The 20638-nt window shown below is 44.9% G+C and overlaps 1 protein-coding gene across 5 annotated transcripts in view; it reads right to left on the reverse strand.

The window, feature by feature from the left end:
- Window positions 1–20638, reverse strand: part of GPC3 (glypican 3) — a 148403-nt gene that overhangs the window by 78858 nt on the left and 48907 nt on the right. For all 5 annotated transcript variants that reach the window (XM_035541352.2, XM_050713437.1, XM_035541350.2 and 2 more), the window contains one exon: window positions 2761–3455. In XM_035541352.2, coding sequence (XP_035397245.1) covers window positions 2761–3455 — 695 coding nt within the window. The remainder of the gene's footprint in view (window positions 1–2760; window positions 3456–20638) is intronic.

The raw sequence follows: 20638 nt of genomic DNA on the forward strand, positions 1-20638 counted from the left end.
TTTTAAGAATAAACTTTAAAGACCCAGTGTCCATCCTCTTTTAGTGACAATTGATAGACACTTGGCTTGCTTGCCTTGGATTTTTTCCTCTGCACTCCTATAACTCAAAAATGTCTTTAGAGCAAATAAAAAGAATCTCTCAAGTATTAAATAATCAAGAGGAGTTATGTTGAAGTACCTAACTATATACGGCACTAATGAATTCAAACTACTCTGTCAAGTACAAAAGCACTGAATGGTTATGTGGTGCTCAGTGTTTGTTTTGTTTTTTTTTATTATTTTCAAGGAAGTCAATTTATGTTCTGATTTGGCTAAGGATGGGCAGATAATGGCTCTACTGCCACGGCTTGTGTTAACTTCAGCAGCTCTTTGTCTACTTGTCCTCCCACAAACACATTTTCAGTAGACAGATCAAGGTCTCTATTTGATAATATACTTGACAGTCATGTTCCTTCACTGTATACGTGGAAGTCTTCAAGAAGAAAAAATACGTTTTTAATGTTGTGCCAACAAGAAAAGAATATGGGAGGAAAAACTTCTCATGTCAGGACTATACAGCAACACATACTGCATGTGCTTGCACAACCTGGCATGCAGCCCATACGGGCAATATTTCCATTCTGCCTTCCCATCTACAAGCACACCATGTTTACTGGTGCAAAATGTTTTGGATGCTTTCACTCACAGCTGAGTATGGCTTCCAATCTTTTGAGAACAAATACAATGTTCTACACACATTGTGTGTAGAAGGAAGTTTTGTTTCTTACTGCCCTGGAAATGCCAATTGGGCTCACGGTTTAGCTAGGTTTTCCCTCATATACATCACCACCACCTGTAAATGAGTTGCATGAGTTGTCTATCCCACCTGCCCTAAAGCTAAACCTACAATTACATCTCTGCTCCTTTGCTGTTCCTGAGAAGGATGAAAGGTTCTGACCAGCTGGAACTTCATTCTTTGATCATGCAACACTGAAGAAAAACATAACAAAATTAAAACACAAAATAAAGCAAATTTTAGAGTGTTGTCTGTGAATTTATGTACTTTGTCCTCCTTAGCATCAACTATGTGGAAACTCCAGGCCAAGCTATTAGCAGAGCAGCTTCTCTGTCCTCTAGCACAGCTGTTCCCTAGCAGTTACTTCCCTGGCTCCAAAATACCAGAAGTTGTGCCTGGCAGAGCTGCCACCCTGGGACCTGGAACCTCCCAGTGGTCTGAGGGGCACAAGAAATGCTTGGTAGGCTGCTGTTAGCGATTTTCTGCAGGGAAGAGCTAGGGCATGCAGTCTTTGACAAGCAGCTTAAAAAACGGTGTCCTGTAAAGTACGTCAGAGCCTTGGTCACAGCCACCTCCTGGTCACCGCAAGATATGTAATGTAGCTTCCTGGAGGTTTGGTCCCTAAATCTCTCCCAAACAATAAAGGGAGTTTGCACCAAATGTGCCAAACTACCCCAGGGGTGTGAAACCACCAAGGTGCCACCACATCATTTCACAGTCCTCATAGAGCACATCTCAGGCAATCACTGAGCAAAAGTGGCACATAAAACGGCATAGAAGAGTGCTGTTGGCTGAATGCCACATAGGTCAAAATCCATAATCCAATCCATTTCCATGGCCCGAAAAAAGATAAGTTACTTACAGTGCAAGTACTACAGTGACCTACATAGACACAATTCTTTTGTAAACAGGAGTCAAGAATGACAGGAACAAGCAGCTAACAGGGAAACTGTGGCAGATTTTAATCATTGTTGGCTTTAAGCAAAGCATAACAACATTCCCACACCTTTGCCCACATCCCCAACTCTACCCTACCTGCATGGAGCAATCAACTGTGTCTCAAGAAAATCTCTTTTGCAAAACAAGCGTTATGTTACCGCATTCCACTTATCCTTGGCATTCAAACAGAGCAGCACTATTTTCTGAACAAGAAAGCCTCAGTTTCTCAGGAGGCTCAGAAATTCACACAATGTGTTTTTAAAATGTCAGGTCACTCCTAATAAATAAGAAATAACCTTACCCCTGGGATTAAATGCAGCCCAAAATCGGAATGAGTTACCAATACAGGGAAAACCAGACCTCCTTTAGTAAATCAAGAAACATGGAATACCACAGTATATGCCTCTGCTTGGCATCTATTTGGAGGTATATTTTAGTGATGTTAAGTGATGAAACAGTTTTCTACCCTGCTCGGCTCCATGACCTTTGAACCACAGATGGTCTCCTAAAGACCATCCCCCAGGATGCCCAACATACCAGGAAAAAGAGACCACAGGGCAATGCAAGTCTGGCCCCTGCTACTATAAACACTCACATTTAATTTGAGGTTTACTGCACTTCACATCAGAACGAGTGAGACAGGGGACACCTGGACAGCAGGACATCCTTTAAGACCTACCCAAAGCAGGAAGAGTACCCAGAAAGAACAAAAGATGCTGGGACATCTCAGCTCCTGATCTACTGTCCCAGCTACTGATGCCGGAATGAATCTGCACCTTTCAGTTATGACCAATCTGAAAAGAGGCAAAGCCCTAAGACGAAACAAACACAGTTTGTTTCCCAGTCCCCACAAACACCAGTTTCAAATGCTACCAAAAGTTTTAAAAATCAGAGAACTGAGGAGGAAGTAGAGAGGAGCTGGAAATCAGAGCATGTGGTGATTGTCGGCTGGAGAGGGATGGATTGGTTACACCACGTAGCACATGTGGTACACAACCGAGCCCTGCTGTGGAAAAGAGCATGAGGAACCGCAGAAAACCACTCACAGTTGTTGAGAGTTTTCCTTCATTCTTCTGCACGTAGACGACTGCGTCCCGCACCAGGGAGAAGAGGTTCAGGAGGACATGCTCCATGTCATAGATGCCGTGCATGCCTTTGGTCAGCCCCTCCAGAGAGCTGATGTACTCTCGCCAGTGGTGGTCAATCTCTACGACACCCGCCAGGCATCCGTGCATCACCGCACCACAGTATCCAACACAGGGCTTGGCCATGAGGAGCCCCTGGCAGTGCGAGCAGTACCACATCTTTAGCAGCGCTCGTCCACAGTCCTTGCTGAATTTCAGGTGGTCAGTAGTGTTTATAACCTCGATCCCCAGGTTGAGTGCCTGTAAAAAGACTCGCGTGGTTTGCAGTGACTTGGACACCTGCGTCATCATCATCTTAGGGTAGTTACCAAAGGCTTTGAGGTCTCTCCTGGCTGCCCGCAGGCATTCAGTCATTTCTACGGAGGGATCAGGGAAGCCAGGATTAATCAAATGAGAGTAGACCAAAGGGAATAAACTGTCAAAAAATTCATTTATCATGTCATTGACACTGATGTCAGAGCCCAGTATGTACAGTGAGACATCAGTAAAAAGTTCTCCAACAAACTTAAGAGCTCTGGTCCCCATGCTCTGGTAGTGGTTCCTAAACATGCTGTTGGTGAAGTTTCTCGCATGCCGTACTACAATTTCAAAGGCTTCTGCAAAACAGAACAAAAAAAAAAAGTTAAGATGATGAGCTCAGAAACAGGGAGGATATTAGACCACACCAGCTGCAAAGGCTGGCCCCATCCTGCCCACTTTGGGTCAAATGCCTACCAGCAGCGATGCCTGCTGCAAAACTGACCATCACCAGCAATTTTCAGGGGAACGCATATATCCTTCAAACACAAGCTACATTTCAAAATGGCAAAAACTATGATCTAGTTAACATTTCAGCTTTTAAAGAAAATATTGATTCAAGAAAAGGGCTAGACTGCAATTTCATTCTCTCCCTCTTCCATATTGATTTGAAATTAACAGAAGTTCTATCTCAAGGCAATTCAAGACAGAGATAAATGTTTGACAAACTATACAGTGTTGAAAATCAGGAAACAGCAAATGCTGACATTCCATTATGAAAAGAAAAACATATACGAGTTTAATCATGGAGCCAACCCTCAGAACCAACTCTGCACTAAGTGTCCTCAAAGTCACTTGAAAAGCTTCTGCAGCTCCATAGTTTTCCCAAATGCACCAGGATTCACTTGAGCTGCAGATCCAACATTTTTATCTGCCCTGGACATGAGCTGTTCCATAGCCCAAAGGGATGCTGACAGGCAGTGACAGCATCCATCTGTGGGTGCACGGCCAGGTCGCTCTCACACACTTCAGGCTGCACCGAGCTGCCCAGGAAGCACAGCAGCAAGTTTCATACTGAGACCGATGACTTGCAAGAAAAACCAGTGTGCATTTTCCCCTCTCTTCCTTCAAAGAGGCAAGGACTTTCTGCACACACCTTCATGCAGCAAGCAGGAGAGCCTCCAACAACAGTCACCCCACAGTTATTCCCTTAATTATAGTCCTAACCAGGAGGCTTCCAAAATACCCAGCTATGTGAAGACAACCTATCTACACACTCCTGTCCCAGTTTGCAAGTTAAAGCATTTGTAGGGGAGGCTACGAGTGCAAACTAAATTCCTTTTCTTTGGCCAAATATCACCACCAGCCTGCATCCCATTCTCCAGGGTACTGGTCATAAAATGCTAAAAATAACGAACAGCCTCTCAGCTCACAGGTCACTGACACCCTGCGATGTAGCCGCTCTCAGCTGTGTCACTCCAGAAACATGCATCCAGGCTCAATTTGCATGGAAATTATTCATGTTCAATAATTAAAGGGAATGTTTAATTTTTAAAACCGTAAGTGTTATTTTTTCCATTTGTTAAGCCTGAGGTGCAGCTGAGCGTGGCCTGACGCCTCTCCACGGGGGTTCGATATCAACGTTATCACAAGCAGTGGTGGGCCCCGCTGCTCACCCTGCCTGGCCTCCGGCATTAACCAAGACCTTTGGAAACCACCACGGCTCCAGCACTCCAGGCGGTTTCTCCCCAGGCACACACACCTTGCAGACAGGGACCCGATGCGTTTTGCTGTCCCCCATACCAGCATGCAGAAAGCTACAGTGCAAGCAGCAATCAAAGCAGAAATTACCAAATACAGGTTTTCAAGCCACCCACCTGGTGCGTGCCCATCTCCCGGACATGCCCCTAAGGCACACGCCAGCGCGTGTCACCCACAGAGCCCAGGCACACCAAAGCAAGAGCCTGAGCACTCTCGACACTCGCGCTGCCCAAGCAAGCCCATCGCAGCCATCTGCGTTCACAGACGGCAGCCATCCTTCCTTCCTGACACCACAGATTGAGGGACACAGCGGTGAAGGACACAGAGCCCGCTCCTCACGCCTCCCTCCCCATGACAGCAGGCATCTCGCTCCTCACACGTGCCGATGCAGAACATTGCAACGCTTGCCAGGCGTAACAGCACAGCCGATGCTGAGGGGTAGATGTCTGGGCTCTGACAGGAGAGCAAATTCGGTTTTCTGCTATAAAAGATTATTTTTTTTTTTAAAGTTTCTTTAAATAGGGCACAGGGATTATGAAACTTTTTTTCTCCTTTATCCTCAAGAGCACCAGAACAGCTTTTGCCTCAACAAAGAGCACAAAGCACTTTTTGGGCCAGCATTTTTGACAGCACTGCAGACAGTGCCAGGATTTTCATGCTGTGCCTCACCATTCGCCTTTAACCTCTTCTCTGTTAGTTCCCTTAGAAAAAAAAAATCGTCCCCTCTTCCTTCTTCTTGCTCCTCTATGCTTTGGAAGTTATCATCAGAGCCAAGAGACCCTTCGCTGATTAGAAAAATATTCCAAACTCCTATGCAAACCTCCTACAGTGAGAAATGCTTCAGAAAGGAATTGAGAACAGTGGCGCATCAGAAGAGCATGCACACACAGTCCCACTGCTTTAAAGGTCATGACATGCACATAATTTTTATCATAATAACTGGCTAAGAGTGTCTATTTTATGCGCCTTGGAGCCTTTGCATATAACCATTAGAGAGCACAACAGGGACTATAAAAGCATATGGAGCCTCCTGCTGCCCCATTAATAGATGCAAGAAATAATAAAACTTGGTAAAAAAAAAAAAAAAGTCTCCCAGATCCAAAATATTTTATAACCAGCTCCCCTAGTTGCTTATTCTGAACTATTCCTCACAAAGGGCTGGCTACAAAAATATTAAACCCCCAGCCACCAGAAGTGACCCACAGCCAGACTGCGAGCACAAAAAGGCGGCAAGTTGGCGGGGCAGCCCCCTGCGCTCATGGGAGCCAGCCTCGAAGGGAGGCGAAAGGGATGCAGCATTACAGCAACAGCATGGGCTTCTGCTCTCTCAAAACCAACAGGCTGGATTTGCTGCCGGTAAAAACTGCCCTGCTCATAACATGGCATTATTGGAACTCCTATCGCTGAAGGACAATTGAATCTTCTTTTTTTTTTTCTTTTTAATTTATTTCAAGGATATTTTCAAAAACTGCAATTTAAGGAAGCTGGTCTGCAGGTCTAGCTGAAGCAGAATAAATACCTTAACAGGACTGGCAGAGTGTAGTGACAGACTTGCACCCTCTGTCCAGTACACAATGTGCCTTGCAGTACCTACTTCACATTTTGCTATCGCTGTCACTGTAGCTGTGCACACACAACAGAACTCAACCATGTTATACAGTTATTTATCTGCTTTTAAATCATTTTCTTTGGAAAAGATTTTTCTTAGCAAGAAAAAAACACCAAAAAACTTCTGCATGGACTAAAATCTAAATAGCCTTGATCCACAAGTCTGGCTTATGGAGATGACAGCCTGAGCTGCTGCAGGCCACCATGCTGGAAAGTCCTGCCCGGGTAGCTCTTAAACACTTTTCCCCCACAGGAAGGAAGGAGCTAAATGCATACACAAATTATACTCCAAAGTCGTTTCAGCAAGCCCAGGGACAAAACCTGGGAACAACTTAGCAATACACAACATCACAGCTCTCTACCCCAGGACAGGAGGGAAGAGAGGGAAGAACAATATTGTGCCAGGTGAAACCTGGGGAATTGATGCAGGACATGAGCCAGAGCACCACCAGCTGCAAAGCACCGTACCTGGTTCACTGGTACTGCACATCTGTTGACTAGCTCTGTCAAGGGCAGTTTATTAGGGCTCACAAAGGATGCATGAAGTAGTTGAACCTTTGCTCTAGAGCACACTTATCAGGCAACAATTGAAAAGCAGGAGCTATTACGTATTATTTTTCCAGCAGGACTCCCCTCAAGCACCTGAAGAGGGATTGCAGTGGCCAGGAAGGATGGACTAAGCTGCTTTCAAAGTGCAAAAGCTCCCCAGAATGCAGCACAGGGATGCATGGCCACTGCAAACTGGCAATTAGAGAAAAGAAAATAAATTGTAAAAGAGCGTAATAGTGCCCTGAGTGGGGATTACTGGCAGGAGAAGGAAATCATTGAGTTCTCAGCTCAGATAATAAAAGTCTGCTGCTTAGTTAAAACACCAGCCTTCCTGAGAAGGCGCATTTGCTCCTGAGCTGCAGCTACTTCAAAGGGACTGGGGCTGGAGGAGCTCTGGATTAACCTGCTGGCTCCCCCAGGCTGCAGACTCCAGCCCAGTCTGGGATTTGATGGGTTTATTTAAGAGATTATGTGATGTAGTCGCCTGAACATAAAGGAGCCAGAACGAGTGAGCACAGCAAGCCATTCCCATACAGCATCGCCTGGAGACTTGGCATAGCCACAGCTGAAACCCTAAAGCAGCTGTGGTCGCAGAGCAGCAACAGATCTGGGTGCAGACTCACAAGCAGCTGAGGGTGTTTGGAAAGGGTGCTGCTGCTAACAAAGTGAGGTATGTCCTTCCTTTGTCCCTCTATGCCAGCTCACCGAAAATTTTGCCAGCACCACCAAAACCAGCTGTGCACCCGCAGGGAGCAGACGTGCCAGCAGCCAAGCCAGCTGCTCCACCTCCCCACAACATCACAGCGAGAAGGCGTGAGCCAGCCCACAGCAGGAAGGAGGGGAAAGCAGCATCCAACGTGGTGGCCAGGTGTCAGGAGGCCAGGTGTCATGGGCACTCTGTGCCTGCCCACGTGCCTCTGTGCAGCTGGTATTTGGCTGCAAACAAGCTTCCTACATGGATAGCTGTCCGTCTCTGTGCTGCAAACCACAGAAGTCTTCTATGCAAAAGGGGTGCACCAAAAAAAAGGGGTGCTCTCCCTTTACTCCTCAGGACACAGATCACGATGGGAGAGAACCAGGCACTGGAATCCCTAAGACCATGGAAATCGTTTCCATCCTGAGGCAAAACTTGTGTCTCCAGGCAGGCTAGTAGAACATTTTCCAGTGAATTAACGTGTTCCTAATGCAATTGCTGCATCCTGTTCAGGTCCCAGGTACCCAAACATTTAAGAGTCCCATGCATCTAGAACACTCCACCACAAAAAAAGACACCACACAACCCCCGATGTTCACAGATGGAAATTTAAATGTTCATCAAGGAAATACCAAAAGTTTTGCTTTTTGTAAGCTCACCAAAACACTTTCAGACATGGCAATTGCCACAGTACTGCTAGGAAGCTGCGAAAGCAGCCATAGGCATTCACATGTAAGTGAGCTCTAGAGAAGAAAATACTTCTCTAATACCTCCAATGAATCAGACAACTTCAGACTCATTGCAACAGCTTTTATTCCTAAAAGACACAAAAGAGCTCACCAAGAGAGAAACAACTGTTTGCAATAATGGCCTGGCTGCCACAGGCACTACTGGTGAGATGAACTGCAAGTTATTTTTCAAACAGCAGGTAATATTTATTTACAAACTTGGAAAAGGTTTTCAATACATTGAGCAGAAATGAAACAAAATCCAAGAGTTTTTCCCCTGGCAGCAGTAACAGCAGACTCTAGATTTGTTCCTTTATGATTTACACTACAGTGCAAGTTTTTAACAACATTATCTGGAGACAAAAGCTCTTCTAGGCAGCATAATTACTTTTGTCTGTAGCATTACAAAACCCATCAGATGGTGCCACTGCTGCTCTTACAAGGTTTGCTTCTCTGAACAAATTTGGAGCTTAGGAAATGCTTCAACCCTCTCTCCCCCAACAATAAGACAGCCTTTTGGATTACTTTTACAATATTGTCACTATAAAATTTATGGACTTAAGCTCCCAAAGCTTATGAGATTAGCTTCAAAGCATTAGTAATAAAAATTAAAACAATTTAGTTATTCTGTCTTCCCACTTTTAAGCCATCAGGGTTCACATTCTCTACCTTTGCTCCATCACCATCAGACCAAGAGAGGAAAGGTCTCCACCCAGTCTCCAAATTAGAGGGGGCTCCTTTCACCTCCATGCCCACCACCCTCCTGCCTTGCAGGGGAGCAGCCATGTGAGGCTCTCGTGGGAGCCAAGCTAGAAGTTTCCAAAGCCAGCACTGCCTACCGACCAAAGCCAAACCATCTTCCTCTAATTATCTGTGCCTATCAAAATGCCAAGCTCAAAATCCATTTATTTTAATTGTTCAGCTTATCTACTGCCCTGGTATTTTGAAACACACTCCCTGTGAATTTTCTAATAAAAATGCTGTATGCTAGCTTCTCATTATACCCACTCAAAATACCTTGAAAACGCGCTACCATTACATTCGAAGTAAGTGTCCAACCACTGAGCAATTAGTCGCACTGTGGCTCACCCATTTATTATTTATATCCCCCATAAAAACTGTTAAAGAGGACAGCAGAACCCACCAGCACAAGCCCCGAGGCCAGGAGACAAAGAAACACTCGTGCCCACAGCTGCTTGCCTCTAGACCTCGCAAGACCAGTGTGGCCAGACCAACCCTGCCTGCAGGGAGCAAGCAAAGCACAGGAACTCCTCCGAGGCCCTGCAAGAAACCAATTAGAACTGACATTTCCCTGCCTCTGTTTTCGTGCGTGCATTTTTGTTGCATATTTGTTAAGGTCTGTCGTCAACTGCTTCCCACTGCATGCCTGTGGCTGGGCACAATGGAAGAAGCTGATTTCAAGGCTGCGCTCCCCAAGGTGCCATAGTCCAAGTGGACTTTCCAACAATAAAAACAAAACTCCTGGGAAAGATCTCTGGAAAAATGACTCTGCAGTAAAAGTCTTTTCTAGGGCTTCGTACTTGAACACGTGGCAGCGGTGCTTTTGATTAAATATTTCTTGCACATCTATTGTATAATTTGCTTTTCTGAGCATCAAGTAATATTCCGCTTTGTGCTGTGACAGATGTGTGAATGCTTAGGAGATTCTTGAAAATTTAATAAAGACAAAGTTAAAAATGCAAACAGTCAAGGCTGGCACGAGTGGTGGATGAACATGATTCTTTATGAAAACCAAGGGGAGCGGGAAGAATAAGGGCCCTGAAAGGCAGGGTCAACCAAAGACATGGAAGCACAAGAAGGAAAGCAGAGAGGGATTTAAGAGGCTTCTGCAGCAAAAAGGTAGCTCTGTTTTTAGATGCAGCAGATGAACGACAGGACGTTCACTGCCGCGGTCCCATTTAACAAGCGGGGGAGACCTCCCCAGTCCTGTGGCATCCTTGCACTAGGATTAGCCAAGATCTGTTTTGCAGCAGGGTGGGAGAGGCTGGGGAGAGCCTCTGCCTTGTCTGGCACCACTGTAGTAGGAGCCGAGATGGGGGCACGTATACAACCTACAGACTTCACGGGTCCACTATCTGCACACCTGCATCTCCCCATTTGCCCCGTAAAGTACTTTTCAGCTCCTGCACACAAACTTCTATCCCTTGCAAGCCTGAAAGAGGAGATTTTCTGAGAGCCCCGCAAAAAGATGCTCTTCACCACAGTTGTGAGGTCTCTGCCCTGAACCCTGACAGCTCCTACCTGCTGCAAGGCAGTCCCTGTCCTCCACACCAAAAAAGATGTTATTGCCAGGGAAGTTGGAAAAACTTGCAGAGTATCTCATTTTGTTCCCTCTCTACTATTAAACTCAAAGGGTAGCTGCAGGCGTCCCACCCCTGAATTCAGCTAACCCAGAGAAAACATGGTTTTGAACCCAGTTTTGCTTCTTGTGCTGGTAACCTGTCAGCCCAAAAAGAGGTAAACCTCTTCCCATGTACCCCATACCTATGATCTGGTGCTGAAGCTCAAGTAAGGGTTAAAGAGTTCGGGTCTGAGTGCCCAGGCTCCTGTCCGTGCTGGGGCACTGGGTTAGGGAGACACCAGGCAGCCTGCTGAAGAGGCATGGCAGAGCTCAGCAATATAGGAGAGCCTGAGGACAGAGGGAGCCTGCAGTGCTCTGCTTCTTGCTGGGGATGTGACCTGTTTGGAAACACCCTGTGGTTTGGTGAACATCCGTATCTGCGCCCATCATTTGCAGGGGGTGAACGTTGCTCCTGTGGAAGTGATTTACTGCAAAGGAAACAGTAATCTTTATCCTTGTCCAGGGCTGTCCAAAATGGCTGGGGAGTTTGCAGGAAACAAGCCACTGATCCATACAGCAAGGCTTACTGGGGTCAGCATGGTGTTGCCTGAACACAGCCTCGTGGGAACACGCTATGGGTAGAGAGGCGGCCCAGAGTGCTGAGCTGGCAGAGCTTGGGGTCAGCAGACCAGCATTTCTCTTTCAGCTGTACACAGAAATATGCATACTCGAAATATTTCATATTTTCCTCTTTCCCTCTAAAGGGGAAAAGTTAATTAAACCAATCCAACAGGACAAAATAAATGACTGAAAACAGCACTACCAGGCTTTTGTCATGCTGTAATTATATCAATAATACGCTCAGAACTAATGTCACATCACTGGGGAACTTTCACCTTCACCATTTTTACCACAAATATTTACACTCAAATTCATATCATTGTTCTCTCTCCCATTTGCTGCAGAGATGACAATCTCCATCTACAACTCGTACTTGAAGCCAGCTGCTCGGCCAGCAAGCCCAGCCAGGCTTCTGACAGACCCCTGTGCCCAACAGTAGGAAAACCTTCAGAAACCCTGCGAAAAGGGGCATTTCTGCCCTGAGAAATGGACAGATGGACAGATCAAGGCATTTTCCTGCTGCAAAGCCACACGTGTTTCCGACCCCAACACAAAGTGCATTTCTGGGGAAAAAAGGAAAAAGACACAGAACACAGCACTCTGTTAACAACACCTCCCCCCCCCCCCAGCCACATTTTTACTAATTGGAGGCTCCAACATCCAAATAATGGGGTTATAAAGATAGCAAAAAAAAGAAGCACACCTCTTAAAAGACGAATGACAAAATGTGTTTCAAGCAAAGGACAAGTGATTCCATAAATTCCCTCTCAAATTTACAAGCCAAGTATCTAACAGCCAGCTATTTCTAAAAAACGGGATACCAACTTGTGTACTCCATTTATTTTAAAATAAAATTTATAAGCAATTTCTGAAAAATGCATGTCTAGCAAATTCCTTTATTCATCCGAATAAATGAAGGTAAGTCAAGCCACTAGGTTAAGTTCAGTTTACATCAAAAAATTTGAAAAAAGTCTTCAGAAGTGCATTGGCCTCACTCACTTTACAGCAAGGCAGATCTGAGACTGGTTTTCCAGACTCCCTTTCATTTCAGCAGGCTTTTATCAGTCTGTTAAGTCTCCAACAATGGAGAGCAGACTATTTATTTAAGAAGCAAATTCCTTCCTTTATAATCTCTCCTGGCCAAATTCTCTTTTAAGTTATCTCAACAGTCTGATGAAAAGCAAATGGCAGAAAATCAGTTCTTGATCCCTATAGTAACATGAAGGGCTTGCACTTATTTAAGGGCACCCGTTGACCATTTTTAAATCACTCCAGTAACAAACCCTTTATTTCTGATTTCTGCTTCCTACCTGTGCTTGCAGAAGTCGGAAAAGACATTTGCTCAGTAACTGATTTAAAAGCAACGAACATCAGTGTAATTCTCCTCCCCTAAAGAGTGGCTGTTCCCAAGACAGAGCAATGCCCAGGCTCTCAAAAGCAATTTAGAGATTTTATTAGAGATTTTAGACGGATTTTGTCTCAAGATATCTGAGAAGGACAGGGACTTCCTACATGGAAACTAGAGCGTGGATCATTTCAGCAGCACAAGTGCAACCACCCTTTCAGTGTGCCCTGGCAGCAGCTGACTCCCTGGGCTCACACAAAATACCTCCGCAGCATCATGCTCGAGATGAAGCCAGGCTATCCAAGCCCACAGTCTGTCTGAAGAGATACCATGGGGTCACACAAAATACCAAATCCACATCAGCACTGTTACAAAAGCGCTCAGAAAATCCCAGACACAGAAATCCCAGGTACAATCACCTACACATGGCCCGAGTTTCCAGACTTAGCACTTTCCGAAAACTAGTTTCACTTCTTTCCTTCCTACCTATGCAGTATCTTGAGTTGAGCTGCCCCTTATTTATTTATTAAGTGATGCATGGGCAGGCCACTGTCCAGGGAAGCAGCAGCAGCAGGTGAGACATCACATCCTGGTGGCACCAATTTGTCCCACGGCCAGGCCATCCCCAGCATCCCACGTCCCAGCTGGTTCCTGTATTCCCCTTGCCCTGGCTCAAAGCCCTGTTTTGATTAACACTCATTTCCAAAAAGGAAATATTTTATTGTCTCCTTACTTCCTCCTGCAAGAGTGAGGCAGCCGCTGTAACAGGAGCACACGATTACAATTTGGCTTTCAAGACCAGGGCTCACAAACACTGCTGCCAGAAATCGATCCGAGGCTCCGCCGACCGCTCCAGACGGGCTTTCTTTCAAGAACATGAATAATCCTCTGCAAAGTAATGGCACTATTCATCTCTCGAAAGTTCCTCACAGGCGTAAATCCCTTGCTGAAGAAGAGGCCACGTGTTCAGCCGACTTCCCAGTAAATTAAAATTCAGCTTGTTCTTTTTCTAAAGAGAAACACTGAGTATTGATCGATAAATTTACCAAAAGTTATATGGCAGCTGGTTTCCTCAGTAATAGAGCAACCACTGTTCAGACATGGTTTAACACATAATCTCCAGATCAATATAACTTTTGATTTATAAATAATGATAACAAAAGGAGCAAGGACAAATATGCATGCAAAAAGTAAACACTTTCTCCAAAGGATACTTCCAGCGTAATCCTCTCAAAATAAAGACTGCATATTTCAAAGGCTGCGTGTGGAAAGAACATAATATATCGTCCAACAAAATTAAATATTCATCCTCTTCACTACAATGTTCAGACTCGTGCATTCTTCAACTCTGCAGAAGTGCTGATTTCATACAGCGCCTCTGAGTACAGCATTTACCTCCAGAAGACACAGGCATGCTTCTTGCACAGACAGACACGGGCAATGCGCTAAGCAAGTAATGGCATTTACACCAGCACAAGTTGTGACAGTGGTCAGCAGAGAGGTGGAAAAAGTAGTTCCTTCCACCAAGAAGCGACCCCCTTGGTAGCGTTTGCTAAGCATTAGCTTCTCGTAACTATGGAGTCTGTTCTTCTCAAGGAAAATGACTGAACTCACTACCCTTTTGAACATTTCTACAGAAGGTATTTTTTTTACTTCAAGTGTTTTGTTTATTATGGAGCCTTTCCAAGGCATGAAAAACACACGTCAGAGAGGATAATAAATCCCATCACCTGACAATTTTTTCAATTACTGTGCATGTTAAAATAATGCTACCACAAATAGGTTGCAAGAGATATGCTGAAAAATCCATTAACTTACTGTAAATCTATTTAAGTTGGGGATTCACGCCTTGCAGAATTTTACCATTAGTCCTGGGAATTAGTTTATCACTGGACAGGGAAGACAGGAGCCCATGAGGGTCATTTCAAAGACATGCAGTACCACAACCTATGTAAAAAGGCCTCAATTCAGGCAAGCAGGTATTTAATGCTTTAGTGAATCTTTAAGTGCTTGCATGCTTCCCTGTACGTACACCACCAAATAAAAGAGCAAATTTCTTTTTCTAAACCTTCACGTTGCTTCTCCTCCCTTCCAGTACCTCCCAAAGCCTCCGCTTCCAGTGGAAGCACTAAAACCTCTAGGAGATTACAATAGCACATGTACAATTCAGTTGCTTTAGAAACCATCTGATTTTTTTTGGTATCCACAGAGAGAACAAAAATCAGGGGAAAGAGCTCAGGTTCAAATTCAGAGATTACTGATTCAAATGCAACTGTATTCCCTACCCAAAGCCCACCTGCTCTTGCCAGGAAGAACACTTTTCCCTCAAAAGCTATTCTTTGTTGACTTCTTGTCAAGAATCAAAAAAAAAAAAATCATTTCCTGTGAGGTCTGCACTTAATTGACTGGCTCAGGCATGTCATAGATAGATCCTTCTTGATAACAGAGTAATGGGAGTTTTTACAGCCTCTAGAGATAGGAGAGGAGCCAGCCCATCTTCTGCTATCTGAATTGATCATTTGCTGCTCCTCCTCCGATGGCACCGGCACCGGGGAGCTCACGTTTTCCTGTCAGCATCCACCCAGGCTGAGCCACTGCAGAGCCTCCTCCCACACAAGCAGTATGAAAGAGGCTGGGGGAAAATGAAAGAAATTAAAATCTGGCAGCCGAGAGCTCTGCACACATCCCTGACATCTCTCTGGAAGTCCGTACGGCTTCATTATCTCAATCTAACCTACAGGGCAGTCGAAAGCTCCGATCTGCGGCCAGACCTCTCTTGGCTGAGCTGTGGCTGAGTTCAAAGGACACACAGAAGAGCCCTGGGAAGAGACCAAGGCACCTGCATGCCTGCAACTGGCACCATGAACAAAGCTGGCTCCCACCACACACGAAGAGGGCCAAACATCCTCTTTGCAGACAGTATCCCGTTTTTATATCAAAATTCATCCTCCCATTGAAATAAATAACACTCTTCTGCACGTCCTTGCTTTTCTGGAAAGTTTCCAGCTTTTCACACTTTTTCCCTGAGCATCCCCCAGAAGAGCCTCGGGCTGCGCTTCCAGAAGCAGCAGCTCAGAGCGGGTCCAGGCAGACACAGGCCTTTCTCTGCAGAACCCAAAGTCAGGGCACGATGCACCTCCTTCAGCCCTCCCCGCATCCACCAGCCTGTTCTGCTGTTGTTAGGCCAGAGTTCGTGCTGCAAAACCCTCTCCTTTTTCTGCTGCCAACTTGATGGCATTTTATGTACCCAAGAAACCTAAACTGCAATAAAACCACAGTGACAAAAATAAAACTGGCTACGGAAAAAGCGGTTCCTGCTCAGAGTGTCTGTGTGGGGAGTACATTAAAAGCCGGCTGGAGCAAAGGCCATTAAAGTTTGCAAACATGCAGCTCTGTGCAAACTCCTCCCAGACACCAAGCCTCCACCTCGGCCCAGACAAAGAGCCCATGGACGCCAGAGCTGCAGAACCTCCTCATAAACACTTTCATTTTAAGCCAGTTTAACTGGAAAAGGTCAAGACCAGTAACAGCACAACATGTGTTACCGGTTAAACAAAGTTAGCAGCTATCAGTTAAACAAAGAGCACTTAGACAAAAACCAAATCAAAGATCCTCTGTATTTCAGGCACCCAGATGAATCTCTAATACCCTTCTAAGCCTCTGCACTTTATGTGCAGTCTCCGTGAAGTCTGCACAGATTTTTTTAAATGTAAAAGCACATGAATAAATTAACCATCCAGGTAAAGAAAGTAAAACTGAAAAAAAAATGGGTAGCAACATAAAAAGCTACAAGTGTCATCTCTGCTGCCCGCAGTTAACAGCTGTTTCTGATATCCCATCATAAAGTATCATCTAATTACCAGCCAATTTGTATATATAGCAGATAAACTATTTTCCTCCCCTGAAAGCTCAGAGGGAGATAAATATTAAACAGGTCTTTAATGAGAAAGCTTGCTCTTTGCATGGAGAATGTTTTCATACCGTATCACCTTAGGTATGTAAATATGGTCAGGATTCAAACCAGCGTATTCCCTACTCCAGTAAATGAGATTTGTAGAAAAGTTTCACCTTCGACAAAAGCTGAATCTGTTGCCAGTCACTGGAACTGCTCTCACTTCTTGCAGAATCTGTTTTCCTGAAAACCCAGCTTTGGGCAGAGCAGCTAACATTCTAACCTCCGTTTGGAATTAAAAACCAAAACAACCTAGGCCCTCACTGCTGTGAGAAAAAGATCGAAAATGTGACCCATAGCACTGGAAAACAAGAAAGGCAAATTAAGTAAAACCTCACAAAGTATCATTTTTCAAACTTGCCAATTTTAATGCTGATCACATTGTTCTTAGGACTTTAATCATGATTTCGTAATGCCCCGAGGTTATGGGAACTGAAAACCACATGCTTCCACTCAAATGAGACAGCAAAACATTTTGCAAATTCATCTTTCATATGAAGAATGCTCATGTTTCATCCTAATCTTTATCTCCCCACTAACACAAAAATTTATACCAAAGTCTCACTAAGACTTACTGGTTTAAGCGAATGGAGAAGTGCCACAAAAAATCATTTCCCCTTCCCCCAGAATATCAGGGTAACCCTACCCTGATTTGAGGGAATCCCAACCTTTGCTTTTATAAATGAAAAAAACTGAGCAGTTTTCAAACACAGGGGGCTTATCCTTCCCTGGTTCCCAGGCTGGTTCGCAATTTATACCACAGACTTAACAAGTGGCATGTAAGCACAAGATGCTATTTCAAGCTGCCCCAAACCACAGATGATTCCTACCAGATGCAGTGCTTCTTACTGGGGTAATTAGAAGCCTGAAAATTCACATGCGTTCTCAACAACAGCTGAGCAAAGCAGGAGCTGGTCAGGCACAGCCCCCAGGGTGCCTCACAGCAGGGCTGGAGCTTCCCATCCTCCTGGCCCCAGGAAAGTGAGCATCACTCACTGAAACAGCCAAATTTCAATGTTCACATCCAAAGCTAGAAAAGGAAAATTAAGTAGAATAAGGAAATTTTCCCTTACTCTTGACTAAATTATCATCTACAGTTCGTGTCCTAAACAAAATGTTTCTGCTGGCCTAAGCAGCATTAAAGCAATGCAAACTGGACAGAAAAAAAGGAGAGTTAGCAAGCGGCAGAAAAAATTGCAGGTTGGTGTTTAGCAATGCAGGCAGCAGGAAAAAAAGAGAATTACAGGAAACATTAAGGTCTCCTCTCTGAGCTGTGCTGCTTCACATTTTCTGCTGTCAAATTGGAAATTAAAGATGAAAATCCCTCATGAATGGGTACACTTATTCCAACACCAACAGACTTTTACACCAGTTTGTCACCCATGTAAACAGCCCTGAGCAGAGAGGTATATCTGCAGCCCTAAGCAGAGCAAGGCCAGGCCTCACGCGGAATATATATAAAGCAATTTACTTCTGTACATCAAAAATCAGAATAATTGATTTGATAACTGTAGGTGTCAGCAACACTCACTGTAGAAGGTGGTTATTTCAAAAGGTACTTTGACATCAATTTGACTGCACACGCTCTTTCGCTGATGTAAATACAAAAAAAAAAAAAAAGGAAAGGGAAAAGGGTCTGGCCCTAATTACCAGCCACGTGCAAACCACGGTTTAGCGTGCATGCGATTTGCAGCAGCCACCTTAAGCCACATGCGAAGGGCTCTCAGGCCAGTGGGGAGCATGTCCCTGCCAGCACCCACACGTCCCATGCAGCGCAGGGCTGCTGGGGAGGAAGCTCTTCCATGGTGGGACCACCACAGCATCTTCTGCAATGACCTCCAATGGCCACCACCAGCTAGTTTCACTGACGGGCCTAACTGGAGAGATTTGTTTGTGCTTAGGATGGATAAAAGGGTGGAGAAGGAAACTGAAAGTATTCATAAATTTGTTCTATTTTGGCACTTCAAGCCATGTAAACAAACCAAACATCACTTCCATTCCTCATTGGGATGACCAGAGCTGTTTTCTTAGGACATGCTTCCACTCAAAGTTTTTCTCTCCATCAAGAAAGTGAACTAGGCAGTAACGTCACCTGGAAGGCAGCAAAAAGCAAACAGAAAGGCTAAGCTGCTTCTCACCCTTTGCATGCCTGTGCAAACCCACTCCTACAGCACTCTGCTCTTCTAACAGCCCAGACCTGAAATTTTAAAACCCTGTCTGCAGGGAGAATTAGACTGGATTTATTGCAAACACCTCCTCTGGACACTTGTAAAGCAATCTGAGAGCACCTAATGGATTTAGGATTTAGCTAAATTGGTGCAACACAATAAAGAGATTAAGAGCATGGTCAATCACAAATGATTGAGTTAGAGCATCCATAAAAAGCCGCCAGCCACCAGCAAGGTCCAAGAGTAATAGCTGAGGAGGGAAGAAGGGGAGCAAAAAGGCAACACAGATGCCAGGATGACAGTGCACGCACAGAAGGAAACTTGGAGTGCCTGACTGGCCAGCAGCAGCGTGACACACCTGGAGGTGGAAAGCAGCACACCATCTTTCCCCTGCCACCCTTGCCTTCCTGCTGGTCTGCACCTACCCTCTCACCTGCCTTCCCTTCCCACCCAGCGCAGCCCTAATGAGTGCTGCACAGACTGCACCTAACACCTCCAGCATCTCTCTGCAACAGTCAAGGCATGCTCTCCATTTTTAACATAGGAAGCCTTTGATACCATGAAGCATATTGTCCAAGTCCATCTGCACAGGAAAAAACTCAGTACGTTCCTTTAATACCAATAACTTCATTTTATTTTTGGAAAACATAGCTAAAGAGAATAAATAAATCTAATACAGTGCACTGTGGCAGCTGCCAGACGCAGCCCCTTGCTGCAGGAGAGCCATGTACATAAATACCTTCAGGATCCAGCCAAGCCCTTGTAGGACCATCTCAAAGCTTCACTTGACCTCACCACATTTCACCAAAGAGTGTCACAACAAAACACTCTGTAGGGCTTAGTCCTAGAATTTTGCATGCCCTTTAAGTGCAAGGTCATTCTGAAGCTTTGAGGGGCACGTGTTTCTAGCTTTCACTGGGTATTTCCATGAACTTCCCAGAACCCTCTACCCCCCAGCTCCACTTCGGCACATGTTGCCGGTGGGATGCACAGCCTCTTGCCTGGTTCTCCCTCCACTTGCCTGCTTCTCCCTCCATCTGCCGTGACAGGGTCCAGAGAGGTCTCTGAGTGGCAGAAAGTGATTCAGCTGTGGAAACTACAGCAGCAACCTCCACCGGCACTTAACAGCTCAGCATTACCTTATGCTGGCTGCAGCGCGCCCCAGCCCAATTTCTAAGAGAAGGCTTACAAAAAGGTTTGTCATAATTTGGTCTTTTGGCAGGTCAGGAAAGAAAATTGCACCGTATTCTGGTCTCATGTTCACAGAGGCTCTACACATGAGCAGAGCCAGCCTCTTCCTAGCCATCTATCAATCACACTCCTTGCCGCACCATTTGTTTCTGAGCAAACAGAAACACTAATAGCCTTCCTCCTAAGCCACTGAAACTGTAAATCTTTAGTTCAAAGAAGTCCTATACTGTTTCTATTTGTCCTTACCAAAATAGAAGCTATCTTCATTTCAGAAGAAACCACCCCTATTTCATAGTCTCAGAATAATTATTTTTCAAACAAGTTGTAATGAAAAGCTTCCCCAATACATAACTCCATTTCCAAGTGAGAGCACAAGTATCCAAATATTTTGGTTGTTGGAATTATATAATAATAGCCTAGCTTATTGGTTCATTTTGTATCAAACTTTGTGAGGCTTCCAGGCATTTACACCACCAGCTCTCCTTCCCTTACTGTAAAATCTTTTTTATTGACAATTCAATCATGTCAGGTTTGGAACAGTAGACGCACTGATTTGATCAGCTATCATTGGATTTACAATGTATAAATGACAGCACCATATCTGGCCTGAGTCTCAAGCAGCT

Source organism: Cygnus atratus, chromosome 13 (assembly GCF_013377495.2).
Source record: "Cygnus atratus isolate AKBS03 ecotype Queensland, Australia chromosome 13, CAtr_DNAZoo_HiC_assembly, whole genome shotgun sequence".
NCBI classification, from domain to species: Eukaryota; Metazoa; Chordata; class Aves; order Anseriformes; family Anatidae; genus Cygnus; species Cygnus atratus.